Source organism: Erpetoichthys calabaricus, chromosome 10 (assembly GCF_900747795.2).
Source record: "Erpetoichthys calabaricus chromosome 10, fErpCal1.3, whole genome shotgun sequence".
Taxonomy (NCBI): domain Eukaryota; kingdom Metazoa; phylum Chordata; class Cladistia; order Polypteriformes; family Polypteridae; genus Erpetoichthys; species Erpetoichthys calabaricus.
In genome coordinates, this window is record NC_041403.2 from 126,479,391 (window position 1) to 126,502,276 (window position 22,886).

Below are 22,886 nucleotides of genomic sequence, written 5' to 3' on the forward strand. Positions count from 1 at the left end.
GTAGCATTTATTTTAAAGTAACAGCCCAGATCCAATGTATTAATTCCTGTCATAATTTTAAACATTCGATCATGTCACTTCGTAGTCAGCATTTGCTTAAAATGAAAAGGTTCAACTCCTTCAGTCTCATCTCATAACTAATACCTTGCAGTCCTGATATCAGCCTAGTCTCTCTTCTCTAGATTTTCTATAGCGCTTCTACATCTTATTTTCTAATGTGAACACCAGAAACCTGAGTACTCCAAGGGCAACTTCACAAATACGTTATATAACTCAAGTATAACCTCCCTTGACATGTCCTACACACATTGTGATACACTATTTTACTATTAGAAAAAAAATTTTAGGTCTAGTTTAGCAACATTCTATATATTGAGGGTTGCTTCTAAAGTAGATAAGTAATCATTAAAAATTCCTTTTTTGCAGGTTTCCTTGTAAGTGTTTTGCGATGCTGCCTCACAAGTCCAGGAGCCAGGACTTTTTTCTGTGTCTGTTTTGGTTTTCTCTGGGTACTTTGTTTTACTACCCACATCCCAAACACATTTAAATTATGCTAATAATTCTAATTTAGCCTCATATAATTCTGGGTGTGTATATGATGACTTTATGTCTGTGATTCCCAAACTCGGTCCTGGGGACCCACCGTGGGTGCAGGTTTTTGTTCCAACCAACTTCTGTTTGTCATTGGACTCTTAGCCTAATTAAGTGGGTCATCATTTCCCAGTTTCTGTGTTTTGGAGTCAATGGAATTACAAACTAAGTTTGGTAGATTTTTATTAAAATGTAATAAGCAGTTATATGGAGAATGTGTAAGTTTTTTTTTAAGTCATTAACAGTATTTTCAATGTAATTTTCATTCTGCTTGTCCAGGTATTCAGGTTATTTAATTGATTATTTACTAATTAGCGAGTCTGACACTGAAGTCGTTGCTGCTTTCATCATCCCGGGTGTCTGCTATGCTGGTTGTTAATTGCCACTATTAGGGATAAAGGAAGGGAGCAAACTACACAGGAAAAGAGGAAAATAATAGGAAAACAACAAAAGAGAGTTAAGCATTTATAGCTTTAGAAAAAAAAAAGAAATAAATATATAAATGTCTTATAAATGTAAAAACCACACTGTTTTTCTGAATGCAGAATAAGAGAAGAGTCAAAAAGACCAGCTGATTAAATGAGATCAGTTGTTATCGATTATTATCACTGATTGTGATTATGGTTGGAACAAAAACCTGCAGCCACAGGGGGTCCCCAGGACTGAGTTTTTGAACCACTGCTCTATGTGATAGGCTGACATCCTTTCCAGGGTAGGGTGCTGACATGTGCCCATATTTTCTGAGACAGAGATAGATTAATGTTTAAATGAAGGTTTGCAATTAAAAGAACTTGACATGATGCTATGTGTGTGGTGTGCGTGTGTGTGTGTGTGTAAATAGTTTCCACTGAAACTGCCTACAAAGTAACATCAGTGAACCATAGCATCCTGTAACAACTCTAGCATTTGTTCAACAAAACTAAAAAAATGTTTGGAATTCTAATCTTAGCTGTGTGTGAGGCATTCTTTTCATGGCTATTGTGGGATCATTTAGACCACATGCATTGAAGAATTATCACTCTGTTGAGCAAAGGATGTAGGTTTTGAACTGCTTCTTCTGTTTAAACTCCTTAATGGTCTCTACTTGCTCAGATGACAGCACGACTTGAAGATCTTGAAAATCAGATGGCCACTAGAAAGTAAAGCCTATTAACCCGCCCCAAGAGTGACAGGGCATTTCAGCTGTGTTTTATGGACTAGGGTGAGGGTGGGCACAGGGGTAGGGATCCACACTGGGAGTGAAATAAAATATTCATGTGCAAAGTGGGAAAGTCAGAACACAAGATACTTGATTGGATCCACGAGATGTCAGCCACATGTTAGCTACTTCCTAAATTGAAGAAAAATGTGCAATAGAAGTGTGCTGTGTTTAAGAAGAAGGCAACAATCCTATCTTTTCCAACTTGATGTTAATGTCTGTCTCACAAATTATATATAATTATTGGGTGCTAATTTTTAATATAAACCTTTCCCCTAAGTGCTTTTCTATACTTTTAAAAATTTTAATACATATTTCTCCTGTTTTGTACATTGCTACTATGTAGGTTTTTGTCAGTTGCTTTAAATAATGATGAGCAGAAGCACAAATTACCCCCTGGACTTGGGCACTGGTTTTCTAGTTTAAGCATTCTTTAAAATGGCATGCTGGAATTTGATCAAGCAGGTTTTACTAATTATGCATGGCATAGCACCATTGAAACTACCAGATGGCGCTTTACCGTGCCTCAGTATTTGCTTGAGTGACACAGAGCATTGCCTATGCCAAAGGGCAGGACTCAATACTAAAGGTGCACAAAGTCGATGCTGATTTAATGAGGAACACCAAGAAGGGTAAGAGTGAACTAAGGTCAAAAAGACTACATCCTTTAGGTTTTGAATACTTAAACATGTTAATATTTGGTTTATTTTTCATTAATACATATTAGTGAATTAAAGTATTCCATTCTTCCTAAATAGAAATAAATTGGAAATGAGAACAGGAAATCATTACTCTGAATTAATTATGATGAATGATTATTTTTATGATTATTTTCATGATCAACAATTAGCACTCTTGCTTCACAGCCCCAAAGTCCAAGGTTCAAAATCCAATCTAGCCATTATCATTATGGGGTTTTATCTCCACATACTCCAGTTTCTTTCCATATTCCAAAAAAACAAAAAGGTTACATTGATTGGTGAATCTGAATATTCCCAATGTAAGTGACTGTACAACTGAGGTGGACTTGTGTTCTTGTCCAGGATAAATTTCTGTCTTTTGCCTAATGTAGCCAGATTTGTTCATGGTTTCTTGTGATTTTAAGCTTGAATTAAGGTGGTTCATATAGGAAATGCAGGAATGGATGGAAGAGTGAAGCAATCTAAAATTTCCAACGTGTCATTAAGTGGCACCCAATGCAGTCATTGTGATAATATGTAACAGAGCTAGCCCAAATCATTTGACCAGTTAATGGAAAATTCTATTGTAAGCAAAACCAATATAGCTGTCCATAATGTTGATATTCACTTGGTTTTTCTGCTTCTGGATTATACATTTCTGCAGTTTTGAGCCGTTAGTAATGTGCAGCTGTGAGGATGCTCCTGATGAGAAAGTGACTGTCATGCCAACAGTTCTCATTCCACTCTTTTCCCATTTCCACTGATACAAGCTGTAAGTGGATTTGCCCAAAGCAGTGTCTTACTGTACATGTCATTGGCCGAGGTTGTACGGTCAGATATGTGTTTGTATCCCTTTTAAAAAATACATTTTATAAAATGCAGAATGACTATTTCTTTATGTATTCAAGTGTTGATTCAATAAATAAACATGTATTTTCCACATGTTACAGTATCATGCATTAACAAGTACTAATAGTTGGAATAATAGAATATTCTTAGCATGTCATTGGGTTTTCTTATTTGTGTGCATTTTGATGGAATTACTTTGTTGACTCTGGTTTGATTTCTGCCTTGCCTGCATTCTTTTTTGAATTTACCCTTTATGTCCCATCTCTGATATGGTATTTTTCTGGAACTGTAGCCTCCTCACAAATCAAATAGACTATGGGTCAGATGAATGTAGGTGGCTGTCTTTAGTTGTGACCATGTGAAGTACATCTATTCCTTGTCTCCAGTTATGAATGGTGTCTGAAAATGAATAGCTACATGACAAAGTGCTATTATAACACAGTATGATACACATCATTGTCTGTACAAGATAAACACACCAACATTCCAGCATTTTAGTGGAGTTGTCCCAGTAAGAAAAATGCCTTACTAGACCTATTGGAGTTTTTAAAAAGAATAAAGGGTGGCTTTATAAATAAGGCTGTGTTTACCTAGTAAAGGAACTACTCATTTGAACCCACATCAGGTATGTCTCTTTATAATCCAGTGCTTCTGCTTAAGTTACTCTTGTTTCTTCAGTGGTCACGGCCTCTTTGTTTAGCAGGTCACTTCAATCACTTATATTAAAACTGGAATGACTATAAACAGTAAAAGGGTGATTATAAACATCAAGACAAAATACTTGAGAAGGCGAATAAAGTTATTAGCTCACATGGATGAGTGATTCGGAAACTGTGTTGGACCTTACAAGTAGATAGGAATTCAAATATATTTACCATCCACAGCTGTAAAGCAGAAATATTTTGTCTCTTGAACTCATATACTGTGCACACCTTTATCTCTGCACAGGGAAACTTTCGATATAATGTAATAAAAATATATTACAGTACTGCCTTGCAATCCTTTTACACTGAAAGACAGAAACCATAACAATGTCCAAAGGCTGCCAAGGCCTAACATAGGAGCAGTCAGTCATCTGTCTGTATAGTGTAAGACACTTTGATTCGCAATCTCTTCAGATTGTGTCATCAGCCCCACTGATGGCCCTACTTCCTGTAAAAACAAGGTGAGTGTCAGTCCTGACCTTTTCGGTTTCAGTCTAATGAGCAGTAACAGAGAAAAATAAAGTTGGATTAATTATGTCTTTAGTGAATTGCTAACTGAGCTCATAGGACTTACAAATGTCAGGCAGTCCCATGGCTTTTCAGGAATTGTTGACACAACACTGGCTATCAATTGCACACACACATGCCCAGAGAATTATAAGGGAACAAAAAAAATAGGTTGCAAGCATAATAGTTTAAACAATAAAAATAATAAGCCTGCAGTCTGTTCATCTGCTGTAAGTTAAAGAGCAACTCTTCTCATGTCCAATTTGAGCCATTCATAGGGTAGCCCTGAGCCAGTCTCCTCACATCTCATTTCAATAAATGGCTACCTTTATGACTACAACCTGCCTGATCTTTTACCAATTCACTCATTCTGTACTGTTGTGAATCTCCTCACCTCCTAGTTGGAATCTCCACCAGCATGTGTGATCTCGCCTCCAAGTTTAGCTACCAAACCCATTCTGGTTTATTTCATTTTTAGTCACCTACTATTTTAGGCACTGACACTCTGTTTCACTCTGAAAAAGATTCCTCGCCTCCTACTTATGTGGCAAGTTACCATTGTGATTTTGAGCAGGTCACCCCACTTCCCAGTTAAACCACTTACCCATGGTGCAACTCTGATAATTTCTTATCATCTCCCAGTATAGACACTAACTCCCAGCGTGACTGATCAGGTCTCCTCGCCTCTCAAGTCACGATAGCCAGTGTCACTCGTAGACAACCACACACACCCCTCCTTATTTATCATTTCAGGCAGAGGTTCCCAATGTCATTCGAAGGAGGTATGCTCACATACCAGTTAAGCGATGAATCTCCAGCAGACCATCATTGACCAGCAGAGTTACACTGATCAGGTCTCTTCACCTTCCAGTTAAGTAACCAACACACAGTGTGACTCTGATCATTCCTCTTCATCTCCCATTACAGGCACTGCTACCTAGTGTGACTCTGGGAACACTCACCTCCCAATTAAGCTACAGATTAACAGTTTGACTTAAAGCAGGTATCCTCACTTTGCAATGCAGCCATTGACTCCCAAACTCATTTTGGAAATTATAACCATCCAAAATGGAAAAGCCCATTAAGAAATCACTGTATTGGTCCCTATTAGATGATGAGGCCCTGTAAAGGGATTCTATATTTTCAGTATTTTGTGAAAGTGGTGCTTTTTTCCCAAATGCCAAAGACATGTAATGTATGGTGGAGTGAGTGGCAGTGGCATGCAGTGTTTAAGGCATTGAACCCAGTGATTCTATGATATGTGATTAAATGAGGAAGTACAAGTCCAAAGGAGAAACATTGGGATGCTAACCCAGTAGTCCCCATTTAAATAAAAAGAAAATGAATAAAATATATGTTCTATTCCACAAACTGAAACAAAAATGCTTCCAAAAATTGCCATCCAGGCCTGGAATGACTTTCGTGTTCAGTCACAAAATAGGGGCTCCGTCTTGCAGTGCGCTCTTTTCACAGAGTGTCGCCTCCTTCTCGTGGCCTCAGGATTTATAGCTGGGGGACCAGAAGGGGTGGAGTCAAATGCCCTCACTGGGCATCTTCTCGGCACAGTGGAGGGAACAGAAGGCGATTCACTGACACGCATGCATGACAAAAGCCATTTCCATTAGTGGGTCATGTAGATGGATAAAATAATTAAAGATGACAAATGTTTGACTAGTACATCCTTTGAGTAGCTCCTGCAGTTAATACTGAAATGTATAATCTGAACATCCTAAAACTCTTTTTTAGGACATAAATGTATTAGGTATATTTTAAATATACAGGGTAAAATATTTTCCAAAATATATTTATGTAGCAATCCAGAAGGTTTAAAGAAAAACTTAACATTGTCCAAAAAATGCTGTCACCTATAAGGCTTTGAAGCCTCTGAAAGTGAGAGGAGGTAACACAGAGTAGCTGTGGTTAGCAGATTCAAAATGCTGGGTTTGAATGCCAGGCCAAGCCATTATCTGTGTAAAGTTTTTATGCTTTCTCTGTGTTTGTATGAGTTTTGCTCAGAAAACTTTGATTTTTCTCTCAGAGATATGTGTGTGTTTGTAGATTCTAAACTGACCTAATAGATACTGTATATGAGTATGAAAGTAAACAGACTGTTTTAATGAACTGGTGCCATCCTCTGTCTTAGTTTGTTCCTTGCACACAAAGCTTCAGGGACAGGCTAAGCCCCTACTGTAAACATGAATTGGATTAAGCTAATTTGACTATGTTATGTATATTTGAAATACTTCATAATGCAGAATTGCTCTCATTTCATTCTCATACCAAGAAGAATGCAAGGGCAAAGCAATACCAAAAAGGAGGAACATTACAGTCATATGAAAAAGTTTGGGAACCCTTCTTAATTCTTTGGATTTTTGTTTATCATTGGTTGAGCTTTCAATGTAGCAACTTCCTTTTACTATAAGACATACCTTATGGAAACAGTAGTATTTCAGCAGAGATATTAAGTTTATTGGATTAACAGAAAATATGCAATATGCATCATAACAAAATTAGACAGGTGCATAAATTTGAACACCCCAAAAGACATATTACATCAATACTTAGTTGAGCCTCCTTTTGCAAAGATAACAGCCTCTAGATGCCTCCTATAGCCTTTGATGAGTGTCTGGATTCTGAATGGAGGTATTTTTGACCATTCTTCCATACAAAATTTCTCCAGTTCAGTTAAATTTGATGGCTGCAGAGCATGGACAGCCTGCTTCAAATCATCCCATAGATTTTCGATGATATTCAAGTCAGGAGACTGTGACGGCCATTCCAGAACATTGTACTTCTCCCTCTGCATGAATGCCTTTGTAGATTTCGAACTGTGTTTTGGGTCATTGTCTTGTTGGAATATCCAACCCCTGTGTAACTTCAAATTTGTTACTGATGCTTGAACATTATCCTGAAGAATTTGTTGATATTGGGTTGAATTCATCGGACCCTCGACTTTAACAAGGGCCCCAGTCCCTGAACTAGCCACACAGCCCCACAGTATGATGGAACCTCCACCAAATTTGACAGTAGGTAGCAGGTGTTTTTCTTGGAATGCGGTGTTCTTCTTCTGCCATGCAAAGCGCTTTTTGTTATGACCAAATAACTCAATTTTTGTCTCATTAGTCCAAAGCACTTTGTTCCAAAATGAATCTGGCTTTTCTAAATGAGCATTTGCATACAACAAGCGACTGTTTGTGGAAAACAGAAAGGGCTTCTGTCTCATCACCCTGCCATACAGATGTTCTTTGTGCAAATTGCGTTGAATTGTAGAACGATGTACAGATACATCATCTGCAGCAAGATGCTCTTGCAGGTCTTTGGAGGTGATCTGTGGGTTGTCTGTAATCATTCTCATAATCCTACGCATATGCCGCACCTGTATTTTTCTTGGCCTGCCAGACTAGGGTTTAACAGCAACTGTGCCTGTGGCCTTCCATTTCCTGATTATATTCCTTACAGTTGAAACTGACAGTTTACACCTCTGAGATAGCTTTTTGTAGCCTTCCCATAAACCATGGTACTGAACAATCTTTGTTTTTAGATCTTTTGACAGTTGCTTTGAGGATCTCATGCTGTCACTCTTCAGGGGAGAGTCAAAGGAAAGCACAACTTACAATTGACCACCTTAAATACCTTTTCTCATGATTGGACACACCTGTCTATGAAGTTCAAGGCTTAACGAGCTAATCCAACCAATTTGGTGTTGCAAGTAACCAGTATTGAGCAGTTGCATGCTTTCAAATCAGCAAAATTACAAGGGTACCCAAATTTTTGATTTAATTTCATACAACTAAATACTGCTTCACTAAAAATCTTTGTTCGAAAAACACCCTAGTACTCAGATGTTCCTAGGAAATGAAAGACATACCACTGTTATATTTTTTGTTGAAAGTAGAGTAAATTATTATGCAGGCAGAGAGGGGTTCCCAAACTTTTTCATATGACTGTAATTGTACAAAAATAAACCTCTCGGACATGCTATCCCACAAACTCTGTTCTCTTTTCCTCATTTACGTGACATTCCCTCTTTCAGCTAGTGTGGGCTTATCACTGTTTTCTAGGTCTCAGCCTCTACCTACCTTATGTACAGCACCTTTTTGTGTGCAATTCACCAAACTACCTGTGTTCAGCTCAAACTGCTTATCATCATGGCACACACTTAGGCACAGATTTGGTCATGTCTACTACACACTACTTTCCTGTTGCCCTGACACTCATGTACAGCTTGACATTTGCTCCACTTTTTGTTTTGTGTTCATTAAGAATATGCAGTACTGACCTTTTTTTTGAAGCCTGAGGCATTCTGAATTTAATCAGTCCATTTTCCACAGTTTAGCGGTCTCTAATGAGTCAACACTTAGTTACCATTGCCCTAATTTCAAGCTTGTGACATCAGCCCAACTCACCTGTGAACATGGAATAGCATATAATGGTTATCAATGCCTTTCTCACATCTGATGGCTTTTTTATAGATAGATAGATAGATAGATAGATAGATAGATAGATAGATAGATAGATAGATAGATAGATAGATAGATAGATAGATAGATAGATAGATAGCACTTTATTTATCCCAAAGGCTAAATTTAGCTTTTTGTATAAGCTCACAGGCTACCCATCATCATCATTTGGTTAATTATCAGTTTTCCCTTAGGCAATGGCAGTAACTGATTAAATAATTCGGCAAGGTTCCTATTTTATTTACCTTTATTTACCTACTTTATTACCTGATCAAGGTAACTTAAGCCCACTCATTTTAAGAAACCGAAAACAGAAAAAAAAAATAATAACAATACATTTTGCTCTTAAAAATGCTAAGGAACCGTGTGTGAATTTTTAAAGGTTTTTTTCCCAAGACCAAAAGTAGCTGGGTGTTTGGAGGTGCACTTGGAAAAGTTACTTGTATGTGTATATGTACTTGTTTTTGTTATCTGTATTTGAACTACCATTGAGGAGGCAGGGTAGAAAGCAGGAGTAACTGATATCGGCATCTGTAAGCAAATAAACATGTAGTAACAATGATTCCTTAGTTTAGAAGAGAAAAAAGGCCTAGGCTGACTTCAAAGCAATAAAGGGGAAGGCTGAGCAGTGGGTAGGTAACAGGCTAGCATAAAGACCCCCAATCATGCACAAGGGGCTGTAGCAGCAGATAAGATAGGAAAGTTTGATTTATTTGTTTATTTTAGATTGAACAGTTCAATAATTAATATGGTGGAATATAAACAGTGCGAGTGGAGAGTTTTAAGTAAGAAATAAGAGGAGTACAAAGTTAGGAGAACAGACAGAGAAAAGTAAAGTTAACCTCATAGAAAGACAAACAGCAGGCACCTGAGAGGGAGAACAGTACAGGAGCTTAAGGGGACAGAAGGTGTAAAATAGCTGTAGCAGTTCTTAGTGTTACTATCTATATATATAATTCACTAAGTCCATGGCAAGTAAGACACACGCAAGACAGAGCCACGCCTGCCAACTCACAGAGTCCCGCCCACCAACAATTCACTAAGCAGCCGACCATGGCACGCAAGACAGAGCCCCGCCCGCCAACTCTAACACTCCTCCCACGTCCATTACCTTCACATTGTTTTCCTTTTATTTCTGATCCCGTTCAACATCTACTGTATATGTCGACATTGACTTCTCAACTGTGACTCCGGAACAACTCAGTACGCGAGCTATATTAAGCGTCACCAACGAAGACTCGCTACACCTTAATGAACAAGTACTGAAACTTATCTCTACTGACGTAGTAACTTTCACCAGCGTTGCCTCCATCATCACAGATGATCCCGCAGATCAAGTTTCATTCCCCAAAGAATTTCTTAACAGTCTTACTCCCACTGGCATGCCTCCGCATAAACTCAGAATTAAAATAGGTTCAGTCGTCATGCTTCTCAGAAACCTCATGCCAGCAAGAAGTCTCTGTGATGGCACTAGACTGACTGTTACCAGCATTCAGCGCAATGTTCTGGAGTGTAAAACTATCGCAGCTCCTACCTCACAAACTGTCCTTATTCCCCGGATATACCTGACCCCATCAGATTCAAATTTGCCTTTTACTTTTACACGCAGAAAATTTCCTGTTAGATTGGCCTTTGCAATGACAATTAATAAGACACAGGGACAAACTTTCAAAACGATATGCCTGTATCTGCCAAAACCAGTTTTCAGTCACGGACAATGTATGTTGCTCTCTCCAGAGTTCCATCTTTTCATTCACTCACAGTCGTATCCTCAAACCCACCCCATTTAGACAACTATGTCGTTCAGGAAGTGTTCACTCATCAATAAATAATTATGCGGCATATGCTACGCCGCGGGTTGTCCAGTTTAAGTTAAATCATTTAATTTTAAGACATAAAAAAAGTTAAGGCAGTTTTACTAATCCTAATTCAAATTTTAATAATAAGGCCAGTGCAATGCAAGTCCTGTTGGATGTTGGACTATTTAGAAGATGGCTTGGAGGAGCCAGTTGTCTATGAGGGCTACATCTGCAGCAGATGTCAGCTAATCCAGCACCTTGACCTCAGGGTTGCTGAACTGGAGGAGGAGTTGGCTGGCCTGTGTAGTAGTAGAGAATTGGCGGAACTGGCCAGGTATTCTTTAGTGATACAGTGCACACCCCTAAGATGGCATGCAAGGAGATTCCAGACCAGACAGGTAGAAATAGATGGGTCACGGTCACAAGGCGTAAGGTGAAGGGTGCACACTGTCTGGGGGCATCAACCCCAGAAATAGAAGTGTCAAACGATTATCAGGTCCTTGCAGAGTTGGACGGTGTCTCTGATGATTCTGTGGTGGTGGGTAAGGATGAGGATCCCCAACAGGCCACCTCAAAACCAGTTCCCAGAAAGAGAGGGGTGGTGATAGTTGGGGACTCAATCATTATGGGGATTGAAGTGCAGGTGTGTTCCAGAGACAGAGAGTCTTGCACAGTGTGTTGTCTTCCGGGAGCATGTGGTATAGCGGGTCTACGGCCCAGATGAAAGGCCAGTTCTTAAATAGATAATCGCCAAACTCTTGGCTTATAGAGGGGGCATGGTAGTGTGGCCAGAGCGGATCCCAGGTGCTTCGTGATGTGGGTGGTCCTCGCTTAAGTGCACAGGTGAGGAATCGCCTGCATCTGTAATTGATGCTGGGAACTGCTAATCGCCACACCTGAATCATGTCCCCATTATATATAGTAGGAGCATGAGTGCAGAAAGGGAAGGGAAGGGAAGAAACAGAGTACGGAAAGAGAGAATGGAGGTTAAGGGAGATGAAGGCAGGAGGCGATGCAGCCAGTGTTGGAGTGAGTGAGAGAACGAGTGAGAGCAGGCTCGTTGAAGGTTGCATGCAGATGGTAGGAGAGCCCCGGAGGAGTGTTAAGCCAACTCTTGGGGTGCTGATTGAAGCAGTTGCTCCAGCTGAGCAGTTTGGAGGAGCTGAGGAGACAACTTGCCATTGAAGGAAGCGGCAGTTGTGGAGGCTTGGGAGTGTTGAGCCCCAGCGTAAGCTCCCTGACTGCTGGGGAACTCAAATCTCAGTCCAACTGGAGCCCTACGTAGCCGGGAAATGGAAGGCTACCGGACCAGAATAGAAGGCAGCTGCATTTGCTGGTAGGGCGATTTCCCTGTTGCAGGGCCCATGTGGGAGGAGCAGGGGAGCCGACTGGCAGAAAGAAGAAAGCACCGGATTTTTAAAAAAAGACTGCTTCCAGCCATTATTATTTTAATCTTGTTTTTGAAGGATGTATTTATTGGATTTTAACCTCCACAGTTCACTTGTTTGTAATGGATTATTTATTTAAGGACTGTTTGAGGCACTGCACTATTTATTTGGACACTGTTTTGTTGGATTGTTTTAAATAAATGCACTTTGCACCTTTTTCACCATCCCCTTTCTTCGTTGTTGATGTCTTCACTGTCCAGCACATTTCCGACGGTGTCGGGTTCAAGACCTCCCCAGAAGCCATATGGGAGCATGGAACAGAACCCACATCGTCACAGTGCACAGATCATGGACCCTCCTGTAAGTGTGGATAGACTCTTGGCCAGAGTGGGGGTGGATCTAGTTGTTATTGTCCATGTTGGAACGAATGACATACATAAGGGTAGTCTGTCAGTTCTTCGATCCAGAGTTAGGTGCCAGGCTGAGGAGCACAACTGACAAGGTAGTCTTCTCCAAAGTCCTGCCTGTGCTATGCACCAGTCCAGGTAAGACTGAGGAGATCAGAAGGCTTACATCTTGGAGCAGAGTAGAAGGGTTTCGGATTATGGGGCATTGGGACTCCTTTTGGTAGAGATGGGACCTGTTACGCCATGATGGGTTACATCTGAACCAGAGGGGCACCAATGTATTGGGGAGGCATATGAGTAGGCTAGTCGAAGATTGCTTAAACTAGGGAATGGGGGAGGGGCAGGAATTTTAGGACAGGCCAGGTTTAGATTTATACATGGAGGAACAAACAATGGGGTAGAAATAAAAATGCATAGTAACGTAAATTGTAACACAACATTTATTTAAATATAGAAGGAGTAACACATTAAAAATAACTTGCCTTAATGATAGAAGTATCATAAATAAGGTAAGTGATTTGGAGCTGTATGTAGCAAATCATAATTATGATATTTTAGCAGTAATGGAAACCTGGCTAAATAACAAAGATGGGGATGAGTGTAACATAGAGGGATACACATTTTTAGGAAGGATAGACAGAAAAGAAAAGGAGGTGGGGTTGCTTTTTATGTCAAACAGAATTTAAAAGTAAGTCCTCTTCAGTTGGACAATGAGCCCCATCTTAGTGAGGACATGTGGATTCACCTGGAAAACATTGAGGAAAGAGGTCTTATTTTAGGATTCAACACACCTTTTTAGTAATATCAAAAAGTCAACTTTACAGGGAGATATTATAGTCATGGGGTACTTTAATTATCCAAATATTAACTGGGATAACCTTGCAGATGGAGGAGCACAAGAGCAGGAGCCTAATGCATAACACCATGCATAGAACTCACACTAAAACATGGTGTATGGGCAAAAGTGGAAATGTGTTTATGCACAAAAAAATTTAGATACACCAAACCATGCGTAAGTCAACTTCTACATACTTACGCTCCATAAATCCCAGTCAGCATGAAATAGTAACACATGTGCCTGCTGTCCCACCCCAACTCCTCCAAGAATTTTACATATTTTAATATACAAATCAATATAAATATCACCTTCCACGTTCAGTGTTTGCTTAAAAGACAATGACAAAAGCACATGAAAAAAAGAATTTCAGTGAATGTGAAGTGGAGGCAAGGAAAAACATACTATTTGCTGGCTTAGGCAGTGGTATAAACAACAAAGGAAGTTGGTCGAGTGATGCAGAATGGTGGATAAACTCGGAAGTTCAAGTTCAGAAAGTCGCACAGTGCCCAAAATAATTAAGAAGTGGTCAAATATCAAAGTCGCCATGAAAAGGCGAGTTGTAGCCCACCGTTTGAGTGTCATATGGAAGCGTATTAGGGTACAGAGAAAAGAAAAAAAATAGGGACACAGTGAAAACAAATGTCGAAATGTCCACTTTAATCTTGTAGTTTATTTTGTCATTAAAGTAGAACGTCATAAACTTAATCTTAAATTCAATTTTAATTTACTAGAGTTTTTCCAATCCTATCGTAACTAATGTAGCACGTTAAATGCTTTGTATTGTATGTGTCCTTCTATATGAGTAGTAAATGAGACAGAAACTGTCAAAGGTATGATTGATGACCTTAAGCACCGCTCTCAAAATATGATTTATGAAATAGGATATGTGAAAATATGATTTATTAAAATTACCCCACCCCTATGGGTGGGGAGGGCAAATATGGGTGATTGGACAACTGCCATAATTGATGATCTCTAACACCTCTTAGGCAAGAGGTTTTCATAAACCAAATTCTTATCACGCCCCGTTACCGATTCCCACACCCAGGAGGTATGCCTTTGTCTCTATAACTGCCTAATGGGTTACATGATGGGTGTGTCGCTCCACCCTGCTGCAATGGAATGCAAGAAAGGCCTTGTATAAAACTCTAGCCATTTAGTTAAAGTGCAACAACATTCATAACGCATAGAATGGATGGCCTTGTGAGTGCCCCTAAGAAAATGAAAACAAGCACAGTTTCCAGAATGTTTGAGTTACGGAACCATCGATTCAGCTCAACTTGGTATGATTCTAATTGTAATTTGAGACAAGCAGAAGTTAAAAGAAATGCTCTGGGCTGCCTCACAGTGGTAGTTTCCAAGAAAGAACCTATCTTTCCCAAATATAAAGAGGATAGCCACAAAAAGGAGAAAGAGTATCAAGAAAATTAGATAAAGGAATGAGTGACTGAAATTCATTTTTCTATGAAAGACTGGACTTTTTTTTAAATCACTTATTCCAAATATTGACAAGGCTATTCATAAAGGAAAAATGTCTGGCCAAATGAAAACAATTAAAAGAAAACTGGAAACAATGTTTTCAGAGGAGAAGATTTGCATATTGAGTAATTAAAACTCAGAGGAGAAGGAGGAAGAAAACTGGGAAACACTCACCCATAAGTAAATTGAAATAAATACAGTGGCCTTTTTTCAGAGATTACATTACCATAAAGCAACTTCAAGATGTCTTCAACCAACTACAATAATGAGGCTGAGCTACTAGACGCCTTTGATAGCTTGACTGGTCGTCTCCCGGTTTTCTCGGACTCAGAGATGTCAGAAGTCGTCCACATTTTGATGCGCTCTGAGGAGCCAGTCTACGATATTGTGGGACGGACAGCTTCCGCTAACTACCCAAACCAACTCTGACTACTCTGCTCCAAACCAAATTATGTCCACTGGTAACCTCCAACCCAGCTACTCTGCTCCAGACTAGACAATGACTGCTGATGATGTGCTTTGGCTGGGCAACATCCAGTACCTTTCTGGTTATGCTCCTGATCAGGCGTGTTGGTCTACGGAACAGACAGTGGCTGCCGACTACCTGTTTTGGCCTGAAGATATCCACCCTTGCTCCAGGTACTCTGCTCTAAGCAACTCACCTCCAGACCAGCCATCTTGGCCGGACCTTCTTATGCGTTCGACTGGCCAGATCTATTGGCCTGAGCCTCAGTTTCCTGCCCCTGATGATATCTATTGGGCGGATAGTCTCCTGGAGAACTGTGCAGTATCTGACATCTTTGTGCCTGATAATGATGTTTCAGGGAGTCTAACAGGGGCCGAGGAGATAGTCATTCAGACAACGTGTAAGAAGAGGCTGTGGATGAACTAGTTAAAGCTCTGGCCACTTGGAAAATATTGCCCAAGGAGGGTGATTATGCAGTTATGGACCTTGAACAAATTGATGGACCCATGGGTGAAACATTTCAAAAGGCTCTGAAACTTATTAAGACTTTGATTGCTGCTCTGCTGGATATAATAGTTGATTGGGACCTAAAATGTACCTGCCAGGGTTGTTTAATAGACCATCCAGGAAAAACACAGCATACGTGTTTGTTTGAGCCTGACTCTGTTTATCGGGTTGGATACTTTCAAGAGGTGCTGGCTGTTTTCTGCAAACAGTGGCTTAGGAGCCTGGTCATAAACACTCTGGGTTGCTTTAATATCTTTCTGCCTTTTCACAAAATGCTGTCAATGACTTGAAAAAAGAACATTCTATCAATGAGGCTATTGTACAATAATACACGATATATAGCCAATTATTTCTCCAAATGCCATTTTTCTGAACCTGATATGTCTGATGTACCTTTGGGGTTTATGGGGTATATAATATGGAAAAAGAAGATGAAGTGTCTGAACTGAAAAGTAATGACCATGAGGTGTCAGATTGGTTATCTGGTCAATATTCTTATACAATTCATAAACCTGTTAGAATACATTTTAAGAGAAATAAGGTTTATGTATCCGATATAGCGGACATGACAAATGTGTCTGAGAATAACCAGGGTTATAAATATTTTTTGACCTAAGGACACAGAAACTCATAATGTTTTGGGGTTTCTGGCCCCGTATACTGTACAGATTTGAAAAAATATACACGGTCAGTGATACGACTTTCAGACATTACAACCAACATCTTTGCATGTGATGGAGGGAGCATTTATGAGGTGGGACCGGAAACTGATGAAAGGAATGCTGGGAAGGAACCGAGGTGCTGTATGGGAGCCATGACGCCATCGAGATGGGACCAGAGGAAGGGATGGATTGCGAAAGTGGTAGTGCGTGGATAGGGAATCTGGGCAAAGTTACGCCGGCATTGTTTCTGTCTTTCTGTGGGAATAAAAGAAAGAAAGGTTAGTACCCCACCTTGATCCCCTGGCACGATATGTTACGTTGCTTGTCGGGTCTTTACGTGGCTCCCTATGCGCGCGTGCGTGACAGCATGCATGTGTACAGCCCCTGATAAACAAAATGGGAAAAGAAGTGACAAGAGCCTTCCAAGACATTCTGAGTGGCAGTAGAACTCCAAAGAAGCTCCAGGAAGATAAGGGGAAAGAGTTTTTCAACTGAGATTTTCAAAAACTGCTAAAGAAGAATGGAATAAAACATTTCACCACAGGAAATGAGTTAAAGGCATTCGGGATAGAGAGATTTAACTGCACACTAAAATGTAAAATGTAGAAATATTTCAGCACATGTAATATGAGAACCTACATCGATAAATTGCCGGATCTAGTATATTCTTACAACAAAAGTTATCATTGAAGTATAAAAATGGCTCCTTCTGATGTAAACACATTAAATTCCTGGATAGTTTTCAAAAACTTATATGACATCGCTAACCCCTAGGGTCCTCTGTTGTATAAGTTCAAAGCAGGTGATACAGTTAGGGTTTCTAAAACCAGACATCCTTTTGCAAAAGGTTATGAACAAACATTTTCAGATGAAATCTTCACAGTCTCTGAGCTTGTACCTAGGTCATTGGCTGTTTACAAACTGAAAGAATACGATGGTGAAGAGATCATAGGCTCCTTTTATGCCCGTGAATTGCAAAAAGTTTAAGTCAATTCCACAAATATATACAGGATTGAGAAAATACTGGTTAGGAAAGTTCAGCATAAAAAACAAATCATTTTAGTCAAATGGCTCAGGTGGCCAGAAAAATTTAATAACTGGATACCAGAGAGCCAAGCCCAAGATGTGAAATAAAATCCTTATCGACCTTAATCTGATCATCATTCTCTAACAGTATACGATAGAGCGCAAACTTTTTTTTGTGACTCTGCCTTATAACGCTTCCTCAGCCATTTTCCAATTTCATGACAAAGCTTGCTAAACCCATAGAACTAGAAGGCTCTTGGGAAGATGGTCTAGCACAAATACAATATCCACATACATGGAATACCATTGACAAACTGGATAATGAGTTCTACATTTCTGCTCCTGAGATAAAAAAATATTACTGCATTCCTTGGGGCTATTACAAAGGTAACTTGACAACCTTAAGCCTGTGTCACACACGTGCGATTGTGAGGCAGCTGAACAGCCTGAATAATAGTAGTATCACGCCAGACCAGGGGGTGGTGAGCTGCACTGACTTTCTCTCTCAATCCTCTGCTGACCATCCACAGGAAATCCCGTTCACTTCTGGTGCCTATGATGACATCAGTTCCGGTACCGTCACCATTGCTGACGCTAAAATTTCCTGTCTCAGCCTTTAAAGCTGCCTAATTCCTCATCCCAAATCAGTTCTGTTTTGGATTTAAACCTGTCAAAAACTCAATATGAATTACACATTTGCAACCAGGGCACAATATATGGGTGGCTGCCCCAAACCTTTTTGATGTCTTTGAACTATTCTTGTGACACCTGCCCACTATGACAGACGTTGCCGTGGGAACTGTCCCTTCTGAGAATCCTGTGAAATTCAGTTATAATGCTGTGGCAAGAAGAGTCTACGTGATCCCAGGCAAAAAGGATGAAACTATGCACTTAAAAGGTCAGCTGGGTCGAATATTAGGAGCGCATCCTGATCAGACTCGGGGGCTAACATACAAGGCTCCTTTCCCCGCCGACATGAGGGCTGGCTTTTACACTTTGTACATGTATGGCGACATGGTTTCTCATCAGAAAGTCGAAGACAGCTACGTCCCCCTTTTGTGAAAAAGGATATAAAGATATCAAGAGAATAAAATTACCATCATCACATATGACAAACCTCATTATACACCAGTCAGCAAGAATCATTTTGATACAGTGACTATTGAAATAAAGATGGACCAGAATAAAAATGTTCCACTTCAGTTTGGTAAGGTGATAGTGAAGTTACATTTCAGCCTTGTCAGGCATTCTATGCACAACTGAAGCAATGCGGTCTTACCAGGATCCAACACCCTATATCCAATATTACCAGACCCAAGCGGGTACAGGCTTACCAGGACCTCTTGAAAAAAGGTTTTGACATAGCAAAACCATGTATCAAATCAGCTGCTAAAAATATTGCAAAAGATGTGTTCACCAGGGCGATATCAAGCGTGGCTAGTGGCAGCCAAGAAAAGCAGGAGGGTGCGGGGTTGATTGTGATAAGAAAGACAAAACACAAGGGTCGTGTGAGGGCCCGCCAGTCAAAAAGGCAAGGCGCACTATTTTTGTAACATTTTTTTAAAGAAAAAGAAAAAAGAAGAAGAAAAATTTTTTAAGAGAAGATAACTTTTGTACACAGAATGTCCAAAGAGTGTGTCAAATCTGAACTGGATCTGTTCACAGTGCCTTTCACTCAAACGAGTGTAGATAAAAGTATATACACTGAAGTCCCACCTTTCTCAGCCCTCTCTGAAGTAGCGCCATTAGAATTTCTCATAGCTGGAAATGGGGAGGATTACCTTGACTTGAATAACAGCAGCCTCCGTATTTGCGAAAAAAGTCAAAGTTTCACCAGGAGTGAAATTAATGCAAGCTCATGCCCTTACATCAGCCAATGCTAAATATCCTGTGGAAACAGTGAATATGAAAGTATTCAGCATGCCAGTGGGTATCCGAGTATGTAATCAAGAAAACCTGTTTCTGGGTCAACTACCAAAGTATGTAGTGGATAATGAAGCTTTTTCAGGATCTTGTACAAGGAATCCATTCAATTTCAAACATAACGATGTAGAGTTCCTGGCTCTGTACTTGGACGGTGAACAGATTCCTGCCAAACCTTTTCAACCAGATTTTGCAAACAGCAACAGTGGTAGGGAATACTATAACCTGGTTTTGGCCACTGGAAAGCATTTGAAGGATCAAGCTCTGTCTATCACCCATTCAGAGTAATCGTAAGGATATACTCTTTTTGCTTTTGATCTAACCCCTGATGAAAAATGCGGTGATCATTTTTCCTTGGTTAAAACTGGAAACATGAGATTTGAATTACGCTTCCGCGTGCCACTCCCACGGACCATCATTCTAATAATATACGCCATCTTTGATAGCATCATCATAATCAACCAGAGACATAATGTGCTGTATGACTCTCATAAACACCATGAATACAAAACTATTAACAGAGCTGCTGTCCCAAGATCCCTACACTGAAAGATATTTCCGTGGGGTGCTGGCATGTGATCAACTACCGAAAAAAAATATCAGACTGCCAGCCATGTCCGTAGTGAATACTCACTGTCAAACCCAACCTAGAGAACACTGGCTGGGGATTTACCTCACTGAAGACAGAAATGGAGAGTTTTGTGATTCCTATGTTAATCCTTTGGACTTTATTTACTTCCTGAATGACATTTACCATTTCTTAAACAAAACCTGTAAGTAAATCATTTATAGCAACAGGTAGCATCAAAGTTGGTTTTCGGACACATGCGGCCAACACTGCCTCTTCTTTCTGCATCAGCGAGGAAAAGGACTTTTGTATGCCTCTGTAATAAAAAAGTATTCTGATGATGTAAACAATAACGATGCTATGGTCTCTAAATTTGTTAGTTCCTGGCTTCCTTCACCGGGATGATGTTTTTATCGTTACCCTTGCATGCAAAGATTAGAGACCTATAAATATTTCAATAGACAGTTAAAGAATGACAACACTCTATAATGACATACAATTGTTATTAATGAACAAACAATTTTTACAATTTAATAAGCAATCTATTCCAGTCTTTTTTTTCTCGGTTTGCATCAGTAGGGACTGTCGTCAGGATGATGAGCAGGGTGGGGGGTAGCGGGCGGTTTAAAACGTTCAAGGAGTTCTCTCGTTTCACCATTAGGCACAACAGAAAATGGAATGTTCAAACCAGCCATGGCTTTTACAAATTCCTTCCAACCACGCAGCCTCCTATGCTCAGGTATTGTATGAGATGCTGTCAGATTACATACTAAATCCACCATATTGGATCCAACCAAAGGTTTACCTTCTAACATCAGCTCTTCATGGTTATTCCAAAATGTAATACTGGGACTGACAGACATTTTATGCAAAACAGATACAACTTTTTTTTTTTTCTTTTGCAGGAGCGCTTCTCAATACCTCTTGCCAAACCCGATCCTCAGACACGTTAACTGTACTAACTGCCCCCTTTGCATTTTCTTCTTTTGGTAACATGAGTGTCAGACTGTTACTTTCTTTATCAACCTTTTTAACTAAAATTAGGTATCTCTATAAGATAGAAGTGTAAAGCTTCACCTTCTCATCAGCCCCTATATCACAGTGATGCAGGATGTTTCTCATTTCCTTGTCCAGTTCAGTTTCAATGGCACTCAAGAGATTTGGATTAGCGCTCTTTTGCTTAAAAACAGACATTTGATGCTGTGGTACCAAATACAATTTCTGAGCGTATTCCATGTTTATGCTCTAGATGCTAATAAACTGGAGATGAAGGGTACAGTGACACTTAAAAGAGCCCACAAAAAGCCTCCTTTCTGGTTCAAAATAGCTTTCTTTTTTTAAGGTTAGTTTTCTGTCACTTATTTTTCTAACAGATGTTTTATGCTTCTTGAGTTGTTTAAACTGCTTGGATGAAAGAGGTATATTGCCTTTTAAAGTATTACAGGCTATTTCGGACAAAGCTTTACTTAAATCGTCAGAAGACACATTTATAAGATATTTTCTGCAACGACAAGAACAACAGACTAAGGCCTTGAGAGGCTGTAGGTTATTGCGTATTCTGGCCGACATGCTGACAGAATATGGAACTTTGAACCAGAATAGATTCTTTTATCTTTTCATGGTGTACACGACTGGCCAGTCAGGCAGAAACAGACCGGTTCTTAATCGCAGTTCATCAGGTGTCTGAGCTTTCAGATCCACTAAGAGATTACCACAAAGTAATTTTGTAGCATCTTCGAAAGCTTCCAGAAAGAATTTAACAGCCACCCATATATTCTCCCTTACTTCAAATGGGTTATGATAGAATCACACAAATGTGCACAAGTCCTTCATAGGTTCGGGACAGGAAGTGACACTATCAAAGGGACCGGAAACCAGAAGTAGTGTACTCAAAAGGGCTGGAACCGGAAATTATGTCATCAGGGCCAGGCGGAATTTCCCGTGAACCATCTGCAAGAAAGTGAGAAAATGAGACAGTGCACTCCGCCACCCCCTGATCAGGCATGGGATTACTCTCTTTCAGGCCCTTTAGCTGCCTCCAATGTGCATGTGTGACAAAAGCGAACATCAAAATCTCTTTTAGTATTCATATGGACTTGTAGTGTAGACTTTTAGGAGAACCCTCTTGTTATACACCACTCTGAATTTGTTTTCAAGTGGTCTGTTTGCTAAAGTGAAAGTGAGCTTCATGAGACGTCACAAAAGTCTGATCTAGTTTGGATAGTGACAAGAGGTTTACAATTTTACCGGTTTCATGGTTTATGGTAATGCCATTTACCTTCATACATGTTCTGCCTTGAGCTGTTTTATACCGGTACGTCTTGGACCTCCTGAAGCAAATTCTATAATATAATCACCAGGGGCCTCATGCCTAACGCCGTGCATAGAATTCACATTTAAACATGGAGTATGGACAAAAGACAAAATGTGAGTACACACAAAAAAATCCAGATGCATAAATCTGTGTGTACGCCAACTTCCTCATTCTTCTGCTCCATAAATCACAGTCAGCATGAAAAGTAACGCTCGCGCATGCGCCTGTTGCTCCACCCCAACTCCACCCAGAATTACACATCTTTGAATATGTAAATCAATATAAATACAGTGGAACCTCTAGATACGAGTTTAATTCGTTCCAGCACTGAGCTTGTATAGCGAATTTCTCGTATCTAGAACAAACTTCCCCATTGAAAATAATGGAAATCCAGTTAATCCGTTCTGCACCCCAAATATATTAACATAAAAATCAATTTTCCTAACAAATAACACTGATAAATTATATATACTGTAGTCTACCTTTAATAAATAACACTGGTAAATAATATAACTGATTA

General features: G+C 39.8%; 1 protein-coding gene across 1 annotated transcript in view; it reads left to right on the forward strand.

Moving 5' to 3' along the window:
- The window catches only part of matn4 (matrilin 4), a 54,133-nt gene extending 50,712 nt beyond the window's left edge, over positions 1–3,421 (forward strand). Inside the window, exon 11 of the mRNA XM_051932997.1 lies at positions 1,674–3,421. Coding sequence (XP_051788957.1) covers positions 1,674–1,734 — 61 coding nt within the window. The 3' untranslated portion in view covers positions 1,735–3,421. The remainder of the gene's footprint in view (positions 1–1,673) is intronic.
- The last annotated feature ends 19,465 nt before the right edge of the window (positions 3,422–22,886 follow it).